The sequence below is a fragment of the Eupeodes corollae genome, chromosome 1 (assembly GCF_945859685.1).
Source record: "Eupeodes corollae chromosome 1, idEupCoro1.1, whole genome shotgun sequence".
NCBI classification, from domain to species: Eukaryota; Metazoa; Arthropoda; class Insecta; order Diptera; family Syrphidae; genus Eupeodes; species Eupeodes corollae.
This window is the reverse complement of record NC_079147.1, coordinates 297655393-297674752: the sequence shown is the minus strand read 5'-3', so window position 1 is coordinate 297674752 and position 19360 is coordinate 297655393. Positions and strand designations below refer to the sequence as shown.

Below are 19360 nucleotides of genomic sequence, written 5' to 3'. Positions count from 1 at the left end.
GATAATTCAATGGAAACAATATTCAGCATACCATTCAGATGTTCAGGTAATAAAACGACACTAAGCCGAATCACAAGATTGACAATATCATTCACTGCATGAGACATGAGGTTCTACGTTTACCACCCTTTTATCCAGATCTCCATACCATTGAATTTATTTGGGCAACAATCAAGGCAAGAGTAGGCTCACGACCCACGAAATTCAAGATATTAAATGTTAAAAAATTATCAGAGGAATAAGTTTGAAAAATTACGACTAAAGATTGTTAAAAAGTGTGAGAAAAATCTGAGGAAGAATTCTTTTCTGATACCTGATGTAGGACACAATTTCTGATTCAATTATAACTAACCCAGATGATGATTTTTTCATTATTTTGATGATTACGACATTATAAACATTTATTATTTAAATTATATAATTGTTATTTATATTATTTTAATTCAATTTTTATATTTATATATTTTTGTTTTAAGTTCGCTGAAATTAGTCAAATATAAAAATTAAACACTGTACGTTCCTTCCCATTTCAATTTTAAAGAAAAACGAAGTTGAGTTAGACACTGTAAGCTTTAAGGAAAAATTTTTACTTTTCTTAATCCTCTCTCTGCGCAACCGACAGTTGTTCAACTGAATTGGTTCAAGCTCTACTAAACGTATTGCATTGTTTTCTTGATAAAACAGCTCTTGCACATCATGGTTGCTGCATTGTGATTAAAAAAGTCAGTAGTCAATGCTTTATAGCAGCCACTATTGACCATAACATGATAGAAAGCATCGTTTTAAAAAAAGAAGTACGGACCAATTATTCCACCAACCCATAAAGCACATTAAACTGTTCATTTTTATGGACTTAACGGTGCCTCAAAATGCACTACTCAAAATATGGCAGTTTTACTAATCGACATATTTATCAATCTAAAGGTGAGCTGCACGGTAAGTAAAAATATGCTTATAAAAGTTCGGATTAATGCCATTCTTGATTTGGACCCCTTTACAGAATCTTCACCTTTCTATGTGATACTATAGTTTCAATTCCTTGAATTTTCAATCCAATCTAAAAATAAACATATACTCTTAAATGGCCACCGGTTAAAACATTGTTGACAAATTAAAGTTCTTTACCTCTAAAAACACTTTTTAAATACAAGTAAGAGTGTCGGAGAGAAAATAGTACCCTGTGGCACACCATCGTTTATTTTGTGGATTTGAACGTTTCTATAGGTAATTTCTTATTCAATTAAAAAAGAGATTCATCAATACTAGAGGCACGCATATGAGAGTTTGATGACAAATGTTTTGAAATAGCTTCAGCTAAAAATTCAAACCAATGAATTTAAATCTAATTACTCAAAAACAGAAGTTCAAAATAAAATCCCTTATATACTTCGTTGTATGTTCTTAAGCCCTACTACGTGTAAACAATCTACCACAGTACGAAAACTGTGTAATTTTTTGGGAATATCTATACGCAGAAATGAGGGTGCCTGAGATTATTCGAGTTCTACTTGTGGTTAAAGTTCACACCCGCAACTTGCAACCCACCTCCTCCATAATTTCACCATTCCATGAAAAATCCTCTTGCATGCATTTAAATCCCAAGTATTCCCCGCGTGTAAAACTTAAAATCCTTGTTTTTTTATTTTGTTTCATTGTATAATTCTAAGCGTGTTTCACTGATGTATCATGATGCACGTATTCCAACTTTTGAATGTTTAAGCATTTCAATTCTGTAGTTTTTATTCATTTATTTAAAATTCATTTCAACACCATTTAGAGGAAAATTAATCCGTAGTATATACTTTTAAACTTATGTGAATAAAACCGCATACACTAATTTAAAATGAAGTACACTTTCATCGTTCCTCGTCGTCGTCGTCTTCGTAGTCGTCATGGGTCGTGTCCTTGTGAAAGGGTGTTTTTTTTTGGGTGTTAAATGACTTACATTTATAATTAACGTGTGTTATTTTGTAGAAATGGAAACGGAAATTTTACTATACATAGCCATTTAAATTTGTAAAGGTTGCTTTGGTCTTAATTGTTTTTATAAGATTAATTGCTCTTAATATAATTAGCCTAGAACCATGAATTAGAAATGAAAGGAGCGTGTTTAAAAATTAAGGAGCTTACCTGCCTACCTACCTCATTATTGTATCGTGGGAGAGGTTTTGAATTTTATAAATAGAAGTTGGTTTTGTTAATTTACCTGTAAATAAAAGAAAAAAAGAAAAATGATTTAATAATTTGAATTTAGACATAAATAAAGATAATTAATTATTTTTAGAAAATAAAGTTTACTAAAAATACAAATAAAATGTAGAAAAGGGAAAAATACAAAAATAAATTGAGTTTGCAAAGAGGTTTAAGTTTGAGTATTGTGAAAATAAGCTAATTTACTTGACAAACAGCACTGTCGTTATGAGGTACTCCTTTGGAACTTCCAAAAACCTTTAGGTTGATTTATTGAAGTGTTTCGAGTTTTCGCGAATTAGTATATACAATCCAGTTACGTAAACGATTATTTTACTTTAGGTTATTCGAAATTCAATTTGATGAAAGTTAAAAACTTAACAAACAAAAACTAAACAAGTTTAAAAAGTGAGAGAAAAAAAAAACATTTCGAAACTCACTTTTTAAGCTCTATCATTTTTTTCCAATTGAATGCCTTTCGGGTTTTTAGCTATAAGAAGAGTGTTAATGATGAAAATCAAAGCTTTTTCTGATTTTGAACATCCTTTTAATAGTTATTGGAATCTGTGCCATAGATTTTTCGAATTCGAAGTTTTTAAATTTGTTGACTTTTTAAGGTCCTTTATTTAAGTCAATGATTTTAAGAAAGATAAATGTTTTTTGCGAGATTTGAGTTCAAATAAATTAAGTTTTACATATAAAAACATCAAAATCAATGGTAGATTATTAGAGAATGACGTTTTTTAAATGTGTTAAAATTTTCAGAAAAATGCAAGTCTCAGAGTTCTACAAAAATTTAAAAAAATCAAAAGCAAATATCTCTAGAGACATATCAATTAGTGTTTTTTATTTCAAAATTCTTTAAATTAAAATTTGGTTTATTACCGACGAAATTGTTTAGATTCACAAATGGAAAGTTATCAGCATAAGTCACGTTCCAACTTCATTTTACCTCCGAAATACATAAAGGAACGATATGTCAAGTATTGCATACATCAAACATTTTGTAGAGATTTAAAAAAATTGGGTTCGACTATTCCATCCTTAACTATTAGGTCCATTTGAATTCAAAATTGGAAATTGAGATTTTAAGTAGATATAAGTTACTAGTTGTAAGACCAAAAACAATAACATACTAATTTGTTGGTAAAAAAATGAAAATTCTAATTTTTCTTAAAAACCGAATTAGAATCAACAATCTACAATTTTGTTTTTCCTATAAAGTGATTTAAATATTTTTTTGCAAACAAGCTCTTATACTGTCTAATAAGATTCAATGAACAAAAATGACTAACTTTTGAGATTTTTAAAATATTTTACTTTTAAAAATTAAAATTGGATATCTTTAAAACGGGTCAACATTTTTTTACTTAATTCAAATCTAAAACTTATTTTTTAAACTACAAATATAAGAAAAAAATTCTCATCCCGTTTGTCAATTTCTCTTGCTTAAAAGCTTAAAGTTTTTCGTGTTTTGATAAAAAGGTTTCAGTGGAATTATTCTTAAAAATTACCAACAATATTTTGCATATAATAAAATAGTTTTATTTGAAAATCTATTGTTGTTAACAAGATTTTTAGTCGAAAACCAATTTTTACCACTTTTAGAAGCGTTTCTTAAAAGTTTTTATTTCTTATGTAAACAAATATAAATTGGATGAAATTAATTTGAAGTCAAAATCTTCTGTTGTTCACATGATATGCTGATGAACCGAAAAATATTAGATTTTATTATTTTTATGAAAAAACAGACTTTTGGATTTTTATAAGAAATTTACTGAATGTCGAAAACAATATTTTCTGTGAGAAAAAAATTAGTTTTAAGCCAATATTTTTAATTATTAAAAATATGTTTAAGTCGAAAATCAATTTTTACCAACTTTTATTATTGTTTTTAGGTTTTAATTTTTTGGGAAAAACTATCAATTCGATTTTCACCAAATTTTACTGAATGTTGACAACAATATTTTATAAAAGGTGAAATTTGTTTAAAGCAAATATCTCAAATTTTTGGATATTTATTTGAGTGGAAAATAGAATTCAATGAACTTTTAGTGATTTTTTTAGGTTTTTATTTTGTTTTAAAATGTCAATTCGATTTTTTTAATAATTAAAATGATGTTTGAGTCGAAAATAAATTTGTACCAACTTTAAGTAACGTTGTTTCTAGGTTTTTATTTTTTATAAAAAAAACTATCAGTTCAATATTTCTCAACATTTTACCACAAGTCAAAAATGTTATTCTTCGTTGCATAAAATTGTTTTGGTAATAAAATCATTTTTTTTCCCAAAATATTCGAGGGGAAAAATATTTTGTTCAGTTTTTTTTAATTTATCGTTGATCGGTTTTTTCCCAAAAATATATGTTTGGTAAAGGAGCCATACATGTCGTTTAACACTATACGGTTTTGACCGTACGGCAAAAAACCGGATGGCATAAACCAAATCAATGGCTAATTACACATTGTACGATTTTAACCGTACGATAAAACACGATATATGCAGGATTCCAGTGCTTAGTATACACAAGTAATCATGTCTTAAAGTGACTGATTCAACTCTGCCGCACGAATAAAGTCGTATGATGTGAAAACATGCATTTTGTAACGAATGTCACTAAGCCGATCGCGCCGTCCGGCTGCCGTATACTGCATTGGCAGTATACGGTTGCTTTTCGGCGCGGCGCCGCCGGCATTTTGCCGTAACCGTATAATATGAAAGCGTATATGTTCTTCTTTGCGCCTCTAACAAAATGTCGCCGTCCGGTTTTTTGCCGTACGGTCAAAACCGTGCAGTGTGAAACAACCCTAACAATTTATAGTTTAAAATTAAATTCAAGTCTGTTGCATTATTGGTTCGCGAAATACTTTGGGTTAGCCAAAATCTAAAGCTTTTTTTAAACTGCTATGGTAAAAAACACCCACAATTTTCTTGAAACCCCTTTCTGCATTATTATTTGTATAACAAAATGTATTTGAAGTCGAGATCCCTACTGGTTTTTGAGCTATGGACGGAAGGACGTGAAATCAGACCCATTACAATAAGTTCCTATGTGAAGCTAATATGTACACAAACACGTATTTCAAAAGAATCACATAAACGATTTTTGAAATAAAAATTGTATCAAAAGTTTTCAAAAGCTTTTAATTCTTATTATAAAAATTTCGCTAGGATTTTTCGAAATCAAGTCAATACCTTCATCTATTCTCGTAATTTTCGAACTTAATATCACTTCTTACCAATTTTCCGTAATATTTCTTGTAGATTCTTAGTTTTCATAACAAAACGGACGGTTGGTATTTTATCAAATATTGTAGACCATAATTTTAAAACGATAAAATTAGTTTGAAAGCAATATCATACAAATCAAATTTTATTGAACGAATATATCTTATGATTGATTCGCATTCTTAATTTGAAACGAAGAAAATGGATTCGCTTTTAAGAATAATGTTAACATTTTAAATACAAAAATAACAAACAAGATAGACATTTTTAAAAATAAAAATTGAATACCCTCTTATCCAGTTTTGATAAGACATTAAAACCTTTTTCAAAGGTCGCAAAAATTATCATTCCACTTCTTCCAGTCAATGGCTGTATTCATTTTACTCAATCTGAAAAGGTTACCGAATTAGCTTAGAAAGCAGTTTTGCTTAAGAGGTAATAACTCTACAAGCCATCAAATTTTTAATTTTTAAAGTTCCATCAAAAGTAACCTTGATTCAAAATTATCGACTGGTCTAGTAGAGGATTTTTCAACAGGGACGCTACAAAAGTAGAGGAACAGGGACAGCAAAAGACATCACATTCCTTGCCGTTCTTTTGACTTTTATCTTTAGTAAGGTTTGACATTTTATAATGGAAACATAAACAAGCAAAAAACGAGTCGAAATTATTAAAATCCCCTACCGTAATTCGGAGTCAGTGGCCTCAACGTTAAGAGCTCTACGTCCAATTTATGGTCGTCAAATTCTTCTTAGCAGATTAACAATAGAGAGTCTAGTGGAAAAAATGCCGTGCCAGTAAGACTAAAAAGTGCCCATAGTGCCGAGAATATTGTTGCCGCTGAGGCTTCAATTGCAAAAAGCTCAACTGTGTGCATCACACGTCGTTCTCAATCGTTGGGCATCTCTGTGACATCGTTGTTGTGAATTTTTCGAAAAAACTTGGCCTACATACAAGATTAAATTGACGCAAGAACTGAAGCCATTTAACCACCAGAAGCGTCATATGTTCTTAAATTGGGCTGAGCAACAACTTGAAAATGACTTTCATCGAAAAATCATCTTCAGCGATTAGGCTCATTTCTGACTGAATGGCTTCGTAAATAAACAAAATATGGGTTGTTAGGCAGGCAGCAATCCACACGTACTCCATGAGTCATCATTGCATCCCTAACAAATTACGGCTTGGTGTGGTTTATGGGCCAGTGGCGGCGTCATTGGGCCGTATTTCTTCTGTGATGATTTAGACCAGCACGTTACTGTGAATCGGGATCGCTGCCGTTCAATGACAACTTAGTATTGGATGATATGGACTCGGAGAACATGTGGTGCCAATAGCACGGTGTCACAAGCCACACTTACAAATATAACAATTAATTTATTGGAAACCAACTTTGGAGAATGTGTTATCTCGCGAAATGGAAAGTCTCTTGGCTGCCTCGGTCATGCGGTTTGACGCCGTTAGACTATATCCTGTGGGACTTAGCCAAGTCTATGGTCTTTGCCAATAAGCCAACGAGAATTGTTGAACTTCAGACGAATATCGAACGCGAAATTTAAGCAGTGTCAGCTAATTTATGCTTGAAAACTGTAAACAATTTGATTCAGCGTCTTGATTTATTCAAGCGTGTCTGCAGTGGCAATGCAAAAGAAATCGAGTTCCATAGATAATGACATCGATCGTTCTTTCACAGGAATAACGAATTTCATTGATATCCAAACCCGTTTTTGTTTTATTTAAAAAAAAAAAAATTTTAGCGCTCTTATTGAAAACCCCGATACTTTTGGACACCGAAAAATCTTGTGGCACTATTTGGCACAAGTTTATTTTCAAACTTATTGTGTTTGGATTTTCTACAGCAAATTTGTTGTATACAAAGGCAGCTTTAACTCTATTCTTTATGATATATGGAGCTCCACAGGGGTCTGTGCTGATTCCCATACGTTTAATAAAAACCCTAAATTTTCTGTGTTTGCTGTCGACATAGCTTTTTCGTCTAGCCTATTGCCTCAATATGCTTTCAGTAGTTTACAATATTCACTGAATACCCCACAAAACTATTTTCATAAGTGGAAAATTGATACAGCTAAACCCTGTTGCTATGGCTTGTTCTGAAAACTGCAAAAAGTACCTAGAGGTTTCTTGACAAGAAACTTACTTTTGCCAAACATATCACCAACACAATTAAAAAAACTAATCTTCTAATAAGAATTTAATACCCGTTCATAAATTGAAAAACAGGTCTACAGTTTTAATATTCAAAGCTATTTTCCAACCAATACTCACTTATGGTGCTCCAGTATGGTTTGACTTCGCTAAAACCTATTAAAAACGGTTCAAAGAGCGCAAAACAAAATATTAAATTTAATGCTAGATTTAAAAAGGCATTATTCTTCACTCAGGCTTCATGAAGAGGCTAATGTTAAGTACAAGTTTTTAATTATTTATAATTGACAAGACAATTTGTAGTGGTTTACTTTTCGATTTTTCTCAAAATTTTAACAACTGTCAAAAATGATATTTTTGGACCTTTCTGCATCTTTCGATGTCACTAATGTGCAAACCAAAATTAATTTAAAGTCCATATACCGTGCCATAATATGTCAAAAGTTCAATTTGCTTCCTTAACTCGGAACGGATTTTTACTGGAAAATTTGCAATATTTCGCTGCATTTCAGCAAAACACCTTAAAATGTTGCAACTTTGAAAATGGTTATCAAAACAGTACACCAGTTTCTCACCACAAGCTAAAATTTGGACAAAAATTGTTATTAAACCTTAATACAAAAGATTGGATTATCTACAAAACAAAATTTGAAAATCATTAAATCCACTAAATCAAATCAAAAATTCCTACCACAAACCTTTTCCATTATTAAAATTCACTCGCATTCCTCAAAACACATTGTTATTGTTGAAAACAATCAGATCCGAAATTATCAAAATTCAAACAAGAAGCAGCATTTAAATTCAAGCCCTCAGCATTTTACTTGAATATTGTTTGCAATTGTTTTCAAATTACCTGTCAGTGGATTATTTTGCTTGCTCAAAACTATACAAAGTTTTTGAAAAATCTGTTTTAAACACAATTATAAATAATTTAAATTGCAAACGTCAGTGAATCATTAAGAAAAAGATTTCCAAAAACAAAACTACTCCTAATCAGTTTGTTCTTTTGTAGAGGAGTGTGTCAGTGGAAATAGTGAAACAAACACTGAAGGCTAATAATTCATCAGGCTAACCAAACGAATAGTTTTACAAAAAGTTATCTCTTCTCAGGCAATCATCATCCGCTCCTTCCGCCCACTTCTTCCTCTGATTTTGTGTCCAATTGCGAATTTGCCTCCAATTAGAGAAGTGAATCGTAGTTTCATTCATTCATCATCATCATCAGAAATGTACCACATCTGGCTTCAGCCGGAAATAGTCCTAGGAATGGTTTATTTCATATTATGCCACCGAATACACTTTCAATTAAAGGTATTCTCCCACACAACCAAAGCCATAATATTCTACAAGCCTATGCATCAGTTCAGTACCTACATGTGTAGGAAGGTACTCGGCAGAGACTTTCCGGGCTTTTAGCTTCAGCCGATGCGATGCGATGATGATAGGAAAATGATGAGAATGCACAAAACTTTCTCTTCTGAATTCCGTCATGAAAATATTATTATCCTCGTGCTGAAATTCCCTCGACAGCAGAAAAGGATAAAACAAAAATAAGGATAAATGTTAAATTAAAAAAAAAGTTCCACATACGCACCGTTGGCCCGGTTTAAGTGAATTAATTCGAAAGGCACAAACAAACGCACATAGGACTACGATTAATAATAATTCCAATGGCATCGATCGATTTTTATATTGAAAATTGAAAATATCAGGATTTAACTCTTGGCTTGCACAAACTCGCATACCTTTTGCCTGCAGACACGCAGACGAGATAGATATGCCACGGAGGGAGAGAGTCACATCCTTTTTGTTAGATGAAGTAATAATGGTGTCCTGATAGGCGATATCGTCGGAAACATATATATAAATGCATCCGTGCGTTGTGGTTTTTGGAATTTCTCACCCATGTTGTCGTATTGAAGTTCATTTGCCTGGAAGCTCGGATAAGTATTTCAAATTGTTCATAATATACTCTGCGGTCAAGTAGAATATAGAATATAGTGAATTCGTTGAATCTCATTGTGGTTGAACTATGGAGTAAATATGTATATTTGATGCTCATTTTCTACACATAGATATCCTGAATTTTCAACGCAATAATAAAAATGAGAGTTTTTTTTCTCAAAAATAGGTTGAAAACGGCAGCAAAGCCGAAGCAGCAGCACCCAGCAAATAGCAAACTAAATGCCTTGTACTGTACTGACATTGAAGGATATACTTGGAACAGATAAGAGTTCCGAAGCACTATAAAGTTTAGGAATTATTATGGATGTTCTAGGAGTAGGTTGAGTGTTATATATCCTTAGTAAGAATAGGATAAGATAGGTATACAAAAGTCTATACGTTAAGTTGGATTTTATTCATTCAATTCGTGAGAGGAATGTTTTATGGTCTTGAAGAACGACGACGACGACGCTTGAGAGAGAACGGATAACATTAGATGAATAGGATAAAAAGGATTCCATTTAGAAAAGGAAGTTATTTTAATGATTTTGTTTATGTATTTAAGGTGTATACTGTTAAATATAGGAGAGGAGTTTGAAATGCATAGAATTTTAGAAATTTTTATGATTAAATTCGCTTAGAAAGGCATCAGTATACAATTACCACATTTGGTTGTGTAAATTTGTTTTGTATTTTAAAATGTTTTTCTTTACCCTGATTTTGTTTTAATTTGTTAAAATATAATGAAAGTTGGAATCACTGTTAGTAAAATGTTGTTAAGCAATAAAAACACTTTATTTTTTAGTGTAACGACGGTTTTTTTTAACTCGTAACATGTGAATTGTCGAACTGTTGTTTTCTTAGGGTTTCCAATAATTTACTCAACAAATTGACTCTTTACATTTCTATTTAGTTTTTTTTGTAGATATAATTATATTCAAAATTTGTATTGAAATAAAATAAAAAGAAATTAATTTTCTAAGAAGAAAAATTAAAATGTTTTGATAAAAACTTGAAAAAGTTGACTGAAAATATTAAAATTTGAAACTGAATCTATGTAAGATATTTGAAATATTTAGGCAATTGAAGACATTTTTGAGATAGTTAAATGTTTCATAATCTTTGCATATTAAGTACCGTTACTTTTTATTTAGAAACATCAAACTAAAAACTTTAAGTCCTGTTAAGAAACAAAAGCAGAATGGGTCAGATTTAATATAACCTATTAATTTTGTTTGTTTTGTTTGAACTTCAAATGGTAGACATTCAAGAGGACACAAGCGTCCACAGGTTTTTCTCAAAACCCACCTATGTCTATCAACTCCTACTGCGATGACGAACCGAATTCCGCCGTAGGGGAAATAGAACTACTTAACCTAGGCGACGCAGATTCATTTAATTCCGCCTACCCGACCTCAACGAAGTGAAGATAGCTATATCTAAAGTTAAGTCAAATAAAGCTGCTGGGGCTGACAGCATCGCTGCTGAACTGCTTAAAGCAGCGGGCGATGACTTGGTAGGGAGCATGCACTAACTTATCTGAAAAAAATGGTAGGAAGAAAGCATGCCCGATGAATGGAATCTCAGTCTCCTTAACATTGCATACAAGATCCTCTTTGCCGTATTATGTGAACGTCTGAAGCCGTTTGTCAACAACCTGATTGGTCCTTATCAGTGTGGCTTCAGACCAGGAAAGTCCACTATCGGTCAAATATTCACACTACGGCAGATCTTGGGAAAAACCCAGGAGCTTCAAATCGATACCCACTATCTCTTTATCGATTTTAAAGCCGCGTATGACAGCATCTATAGGGAAGAGCTCTACCGAGCAATGTCTAGTTTTGGCATCCCTGTCAAACTTATCCGTTTGTACAGAATGAGGTCGGAAAAGATATCACCGATGCATTTGATGTCAAAAAAGGTTTAAGACAAAGCGATGAACTGTCATGCGACTTCTTTAATATCGTTCTGGAAAGAATTGTGCAAAACTGAACCGTCAACACTAGAGGCACAATCTTCCAAAGGTGCATCCAACTACTCGGATACGCAGATGATATCGACATAATTGGAAGAACAAAGCGTGATGTCGTGGAGCGTTTTTGAGCATTGCGACGGAAGTGAAGTGGATGATCAATTTTCGAAAAAAAATTATCTTCAATGATGAGGCACATTTTCATTCCAATGGTTTTGGCAATTAATAGAATTTCATAAGGAGTGACTGTTTGGTATTTGGCCCGCATTTTTTCCAAATAATGAGGCCGGTCAGGCAGTTACTGTGAATGGTGTTAGCTTACGTGAAATAATAACGAACTTCTTATAACCCGAATTGAAAGATATGTAGTTTCAACTGTACCACTTGACAAATTCAATGGCGTGTGTTATATCACGTGTTGGGGTCATTTGAAAGAAGACATGTGCGTCGATAAACCGGAACGATTCCAGCGTTAAAGGATGCGATAATGGGGCATATTAACGGCAAAGAATATCAATTAAGCCTAATCGTCATCGAAACATTAAACAACCGGATGCAGGTGAGTAGGTGGCCATTTGGCCGATAATATTTGTTCTATACATAATTGAACCGTAACAGTTTTTCCGTAATAAAAAGAATTGACAATAATTTCTTAAATAATTATAAACTTTCCATAGGAAGTTATTGTAATCGGATTAATCGAATTGAATTTTGACATTTCTCGACGTTTCAAGGTAACTAGAGTCTAAATAAAAGATTTGTAGAGAGAGTCTGTACGTTCGGGAAGATTTTTTCGTAGTAAATATCTCAAAGTTTAGTAGAGATACCGACTTCTAATAATTGTTGTTATGCAAAATATATCATGAACCAGTAACGCTAGCGCCTTGAATTAAGTTAAGACTTAATAATATTTTGAAAGAAAATCAACTACATAAATCAAATTAAAATGTTGGGAAAGATCGAATTAACAGTTGTATTACAAAAAATAAAATCTAAAAAACTCATTATAAAAAGTTAGCTAAAAATTACTCAAATATCTTTTTAAAAATGTAATATATTGACTTCAAAATAATTTCATCTCTTAGAAAATATTGTTTTTGACATTCAGTAAAATGTTTAAAAAAATTTAACACCCAGTTTTGTTTTATAAACATTAAATCCTTCAGAAAATAGTATGCAACATTTTTAAAAATTAATGTTCGATTCTCAATATCTCGTGAACAAATGAAGGTATTGACTTTGAAATGATTTTATTCTGTCTGTGCTAAATTTTATCAGAAATATAATCCATATTTGTTTACATAAGAAATGAAAACTTTCAAGAAATGCTGCTAAAATTGTTAGAAATCGATTTTCGACTAAAAAACTCGATTTTCGACTAAAAAACTCGATTAAAACAGATTTGAAATCAAACTATTTTATCATATGCAAAATATTGTTGGTAATTTTAAGTGAATTTCTTAGAAATATTCAACTGACAAGTTTTTCAACAAAACAAGAAAATTTACACAAAAACTGATAAGAAATAGTTTTCGACTGAAGTATAAGGAGAACATACAAAAATATTGACTTCAAATTATATATCTCACAAAAATATTGTTACGAACATTTTGTTAAAGTTTTAAGCAAGACAAATCGCAAACGGAATGGGAAGTTATTAGTGTTTTTATTTTTGGAAAAAAAATATGTCAGCTGTATTTTTGTTTAAAACGTTACCAGATTTCGAGAACGTGATTCTCTATCTAACTAAAATATTCTGAAGGCATTATCAGTTATTGTTCGTAAAACATTTTAATTTATAAACTGTCGGTTGTTTTCTCTTAAAATATCTCCTTAAACAAACCTGTACCTCCATTTAACATTTTAATTTCGTTTTTAAAATGTTTTTGTGATATTCATTTTTATTTTTAAATCTATATTTTTTTCAAATCCAAAAAATCTGTCGTCGAAATCTATGTTTTTTTCAAATCCAAAAAATCTGTCTTCGATTGTAAAACAAATAATGGAATCATATGATCAGTTGGTCCCCGTGAAAGATATGTAAGTCAGGCCTTGTGATAGCACAATCAAGTAGAAGTTGTTGTAATACTCAAGTCTCATTAGACATGTGCCCGGTTATTGGTCGCATCTTAATTCCAAAATAATATTACGAACAAAATAATATTTATTTATTCATCTTCAAGCATTTTTACAGCTGGATTGTCACGTAGAGGTTTTGGATTCAATTCCTGCCTGTGCCATCTAAAGTTTTATCACACGGGTACTGCCTCTTGGGAGGAATTTATAAATCCTTCAAAATGGTTTCAATTTTAGCCATTCGGAGTCGGTTTAAAATTGTAGATTCCCTCTATAGCTGACAACATTACTCGTACAGAGTTGAAAGTTGTAAATCACTAGACCCTAGGTCATTGAAATAAACAATGGATCTTGATAAAGGATCATTACATCTATATTTAGTATAATGTGCTCTTTTGAATGTAAGAAATCTAGCTCTCAATGCTCTAGCTAGAACATAAACAGGAACAAGTGCTAATAAGCATTACACTATGAACTTTTTGACGGGATTCCAGGGATTTTATACCAAACGATTGGCACCTAGCCTTACATTCTATTCAAAAGTTCCAATGCATTTGTTGCAATATATATTTAATGAACTGTCTATAAAAAATTTTCAAGCCGGTCCAAAATGAACTATATACTATGGAACTTATAGAATGCATGCCAGTGGATCGAAGACGGCCTCGTCAGGCACCAAAAACCCAGCAACACGAAAACATTCCTTTGGTTACAACATAATGGTGTCATATATCGGCTTTCATCCTTCCCCTTAAAAAAATCATACTACAGCAGCAACTTTGTTCAGTATTTGGAGGCATCACTGAATATCAAGATAATGTATGAACCAAGTACCTAAACACACCGATGATGTCGTGAAGTACGATTTTTATCGGAAGCACTTCCATACAAATTTCTCTAACAGATTTGGGCGGCCACAGATTGACGTCTGTTCAACATGCGAGGGACTAAGTACACAAAAAAAATAGTCCAGGACTAAGTGATACTGCTAAACGTAAGGCAGCCGCAGAGACGTGCAAAAAAGTCTTACAATAAACAACAAGAAGTGCTGGCTTTATGTGGTGAAAGAGAAGATGTTGGAGCTATTGTTTATTGACTACATGCAGAACCTGCATTTGCCGAAGATTCCAGTTCAAGAAATGTTTTATTTGCGAAAACTGTGGCTCTATGTATTTATATGAATTTTATATTTTGCGTCCATGATATGAAGACAAACACTGCGGACTTTTATACGTACCATGAAGGCATAGCAAAGAGAAGACCTGATGACGTTTGCAGTCTGCTGTGGAAGAGTATAAAAAATCTTGATTCTGCTATCAAAGAGCTACATGTATTAAGTGACGCGTGTCGAGGGCAAAACAGGAACAACACACTAGTAAGATTCTTCTTGCTAATAGTTTCATTGGGCCTTTAAGGTTATTCATCAGAACTTTCCTGTACGGGGTCACTCATTCATCATATAAGAAAAACACCTGGTCAAATTTGTACAAGAAAACCAGCAAATCAGTAAACAAGGATTCCATGTTTACCATTTCTTAACACAGACATCTGACCTACAGCTCAACATCTAAAGGGCGCGGTGAAGCTTCAGAATGGATCGACCGTCTTATAAAACACCAGTTTGTTATCATTTAAAGCTTTTTTTTTAAATATGTATTTATTTCATTAAAATTTGAGTTATTTTAAATTTCAAACTGTCAGTTGCAAGAACGGAATAAGTCCAACGTTTTCAAACCATTATACCTGGCTACCAGAACTGGGTACAACACTTCTGCAAAATGGACTTATTCCATTCTCACAACTGACGATTATGTTTAAATATAAAGTGTAAAACCATATTGATATGACATCCAATAGGATACAAATTTGAGGTTACATTGAACTTTCTGACAATCTCCCAAACTTTTTACTTGTATTAATAGTTTGAGATCATCTGCATACATAAGACAACCGCAGCAATCAATTACTAAAAGAATAACATGAATACAAAATGAAAAGAAGTGGACCAAGATGGCTTCCTTGGGGAAAACTTGACGTGCATAAACTTTATTTAGAGCATGCGTTATTTATCTGAAGTTGTTGAGTTCTTCCAGTGAGATATAAAGCATTTTTGATTGAGGTTTCAGGAGGTTTACTAAATCAAAGGCCTTACTGAAATCTGTACAAACGGTTTCGTTTTGAGATCTTTCTACCATGGCCGTCTTAGGTCACAGGTCAACCGTTCTGTTCTGCAGCTAAATACTCGCACGTAAAAAATCTAATTTCTTTTTCACTAAGCTTTCAAATTACTTGGGAATAGAGAGTTTACGAATACGTCTATAATTTTTAACATTATTTTTAGCACTCGATCACAAGATGAAAGAAGTTAATCCAAACTTGATTTTCAAATATCCTACAAAATGATTTTTTTAACACAGTCTTGAAAGTCTCAAACCCATCAGGTACCCTTGAAACACAAACAAAGAAGTAACAAATTAGGATAACTCAAGAGGGAATGAGTAAGTGTAAATATAAAAAGGATTTCAACTACCTTCACACCTGCAGCCTCAAACCTTTCATTCGGCTTATGAATATTTATTGTTTTGCCACCTTCTCTTACTTAAATAACCTAAAACATCCATTAAACACTCAAAAAGTAAACCCTTTAAGGCACATTTATTGAAAAATCCTTTTTACCACAGAAGCACATACATATATAAATCTTTTGTGTTATCCTTTTGTACAAAAAGCAAATATATCTCCGGAGCAAAAGGAAGTAAATTAAACCACAAAATAAAACAAAAGGATAAACAATGAATAAAAGTAGACAAAAATAAAAAAAATACATAAAATATATTTCCAAAGAAAAAATAAAACAAATAAAGGATAATCCAGCAAAAATCAAACATGAACCCTCTTTTTAGTCCTGAAGCATCAGACTTCCAGACCAGAAGACAACGCACTTACGACGACTTACCTGTAACTTGCTCGTCGGAGGTGATACCACTAAGCAAATTTTCATAGTCGCCCGCAAAAATTCCTCCCGCTTGGCATTCAAGTCGCTGGGTGCCATTTCCTGTTTGCTACTTAACGTCGTTGTTGTTGCTGTCGTCGACGACAGAAAAGGATTCAAGCTCCTTACCACACTGCTGCCAATCGAAGATTGAGGTGAAATCTTATCCTTGTGGTGGTGTTCCTTTGGGTGATGGTGTTTTGGTTCTCGTGTTGGTGAATTCAACGAGAAAAGTTTCCTTTTGTGTTTTCCCGGACTAGTGGGTTCGAAGGCACTTGAAGATTTTCTGTCATATAACTGTGCTCCTCCACCGGTGCCAACTCCTGCTCCTGTTCCTCCCCCTCCTCCACCTTCAAATCCTAGACCGGAAATAACATCCGAATGATCCCTCTCGCTATCAGATTTCTCGGCACTGCTACTGCGGCTGAAGGCAAACAAGGACTGCGTCGGCGAAAGCTTCCCTCTGTCATGGAGCTCGCCATTGCCACAGGCAGCTGTTCCCGCCTCACTATCGGCACTCTCTGAACGATATGCTCGTGCTATGATCTCCGGCAGGAAGGGATTATTTGGAGAGGTGAGGGTGTACTGGTAGTAGTCAAGTTCTGACGGCTCCTTTTCGGTTGATGTAGATGTTTGCGTCCGTGTCCGCGTCGCCGCTGCATGGTGGTAGTTCGTGCTCGTCGAGCATTTCTCTGGTGCAGTCTTGCCATCATCCGATGATGAGGTCTTAAAAAGGAAGCTCTGCAAGCGGTTTAACTTATCACCCTCTTGTGACGGATTTCGATTGCCAGTTCCGGTACTTAGCTCACCGCCCATCGATAGCAAAGCGGTGTCCTTGAAGCTAAAACAGGACCTCGTCGGATCGGAAACTATGTCTCCGCTACCTTCCTGACTATTTCCACTGTCCGCACTGAAAGTGTGGTATTCAAAATCTGGCGGGTCGTCGGGGCTCTCAAGCAAAAGCGGGCCCAAACTCCCAAGTCCCGGCAGGGAACTTGTGTACAATGTTGGACTGATGCTGCTGCTGCTACTTAAGCCGCCTCCACTAATTTCTCCACAAGCACCACCTCCTCCGCCACCAATACCACTGCTACTGCTGGCAGGGGCGGCGTCTAAGACTATCGGCGAAAGATTCGATGTTTGATCCGATTTTCGATGTTTCTCCTCAAATGAATTGTATAAGGTTCTCTTCGGTTCTGTGGGCGGTTTATTATCAAAAAATTGTAACGTCGTTGGTGGTGTGGTAAAACCGCCGCCCATTACGTCGGTTACGGTTGCAGCAATTGTCGCAACAACCGATGCTGGTATATCACAGACAGAGACCTCTGGTGAACGAACTAGTTTGCGATGTTTTTTCAGTGTTGCCGTTGGGCTGTTACTACTCCTACTACTTCTACTACTACTGATGCTGGGTTTTGATTTTCCTTCAATAACTGACGTTGAAGTCGATGTTGATGCAAATGATGATGATTGGGTGTTTTTTTGATTGGGAAATGTTTTCTGACTTGATGCTGATACTACTTGTTGATGGCCAGTTATTCGAGAAGTTTCGTCCATAATAGGCTATGTGAGCATTTATAATTAATTTTGATTCTTTTCGATTTCGATTTCGATTTCGATTTTTATTTTTTATTTTATTTTGTTTTTGGTTTTGGTTTTAAAAACTATTCATTAAAGTTTAAGTATCTAAATTAAGAAGCGTTTAATGTTTTCCCCCCCAAAGAGAGTTTACTTTTTGATTAAACTTTGTTGGTTTTTTTTTTTTTTTTATTTTCGATTTTGTAAGTTTTATTTTTCTACAGTTAAAAATAAGTTTTGATTTTTGTGTTTCGTTTTAATAAAAATTTGTGGATTCTTGTTGTTGTTTTAGTTGATTTTGGTGGTTCCTAAAAAAAAGATAAAAATAAATTAGTAGATTCTTTAAATTTGTGTGTTTCTCCATTTTTAAATTGCAACGACTATTTCTAGGGATAATTTAAAAAACCAATGTTTCTATGTATTTGAATTTCTTCAAAAAAAAGACAAAAAAATGGTGGTTATAGGGTGAACTAACATGGAACTTTATTTTCAGTCTTGGTTAGTTGTTTATTTTGTAAGTCCTTTGGGCTTCAAGTTATTTTTTCATTTCGAAGATTTATTTCTCAGAACTTCAGTGTGAAAACTGTGGTGAAGAGAAATACTCGTAAACTAAACAAAAATAAACTGAAAATGATTGTAAATCATTGCCATTTTCAAATCCCAAGACATATACATTGTTGCGATAAATTTACAATGTTTACTCGTCGTACTTTTTGTATTTATATGAACTAACTTTTCCATCAACCCAACCAAAGAACGTGCAACTTGAGCGTAGGTGTAAAAAGTGATGATGATAAAAAAAAACTTTATATTCTCACACCTTTGAGCACATATGTATCTGTCTTCCTACTGTAAAATGTAAAATGTAACTTTTAAAACTTTTATATATAAGTTAGTGTATTTTTGTTTTCTTTTTCGATGTTGGTCTTGATATGAAATGGGAACAAATATACGCAAACGAATCGCACGTATTTTGTTTTTGATATTTTTTTTTTTATTATTTTTATTTCCAATGACCGTTAAGTTTTTCCATTAAAACTCTGGTACTCTCTAGGCAATAAAATACAACACATACGGCAATACCTAACTTTGGAGGAAAACTCTATTTTGAACTTTTATGCGGGAAAAAATTACATTGAAAAAATAACATTTTTATCAAACTGACCCTAATCCATCAATTATTTAAATCTTTAATTGAATTGATCAGCAAA

General features: G+C 33.2%; 1 protein-coding gene across 5 annotated transcripts in view; it reads right to left on the bottom strand.

The window, feature by feature from the left end:
* Positions 1 to 19360, bottom strand: part of LOC129941186 (pleckstrin homology domain-containing family G member 5) — a 438783-nt gene that overhangs the window by 109590 nt on the left and 309833 nt on the right. For 3 of the 5 annotated variants that reach the window (XM_056049754.1, XM_056049755.1, XM_056049757.1), the window contains exon 3: positions 16536 to 18457. The exons of the other annotated variants lie outside the window; for them this stretch is intronic. In XM_056049754.1, the coding sequence (XP_055905729.1) occupies positions 16536 to 18128 (1593 nt within the window). In that variant the 5' untranslated portion in view covers positions 18129 to 18457. The remainder of the gene's footprint in view (positions 1 to 16535; positions 18458 to 19360) is intronic. 5 annotated transcript variants of the gene reach the window in all.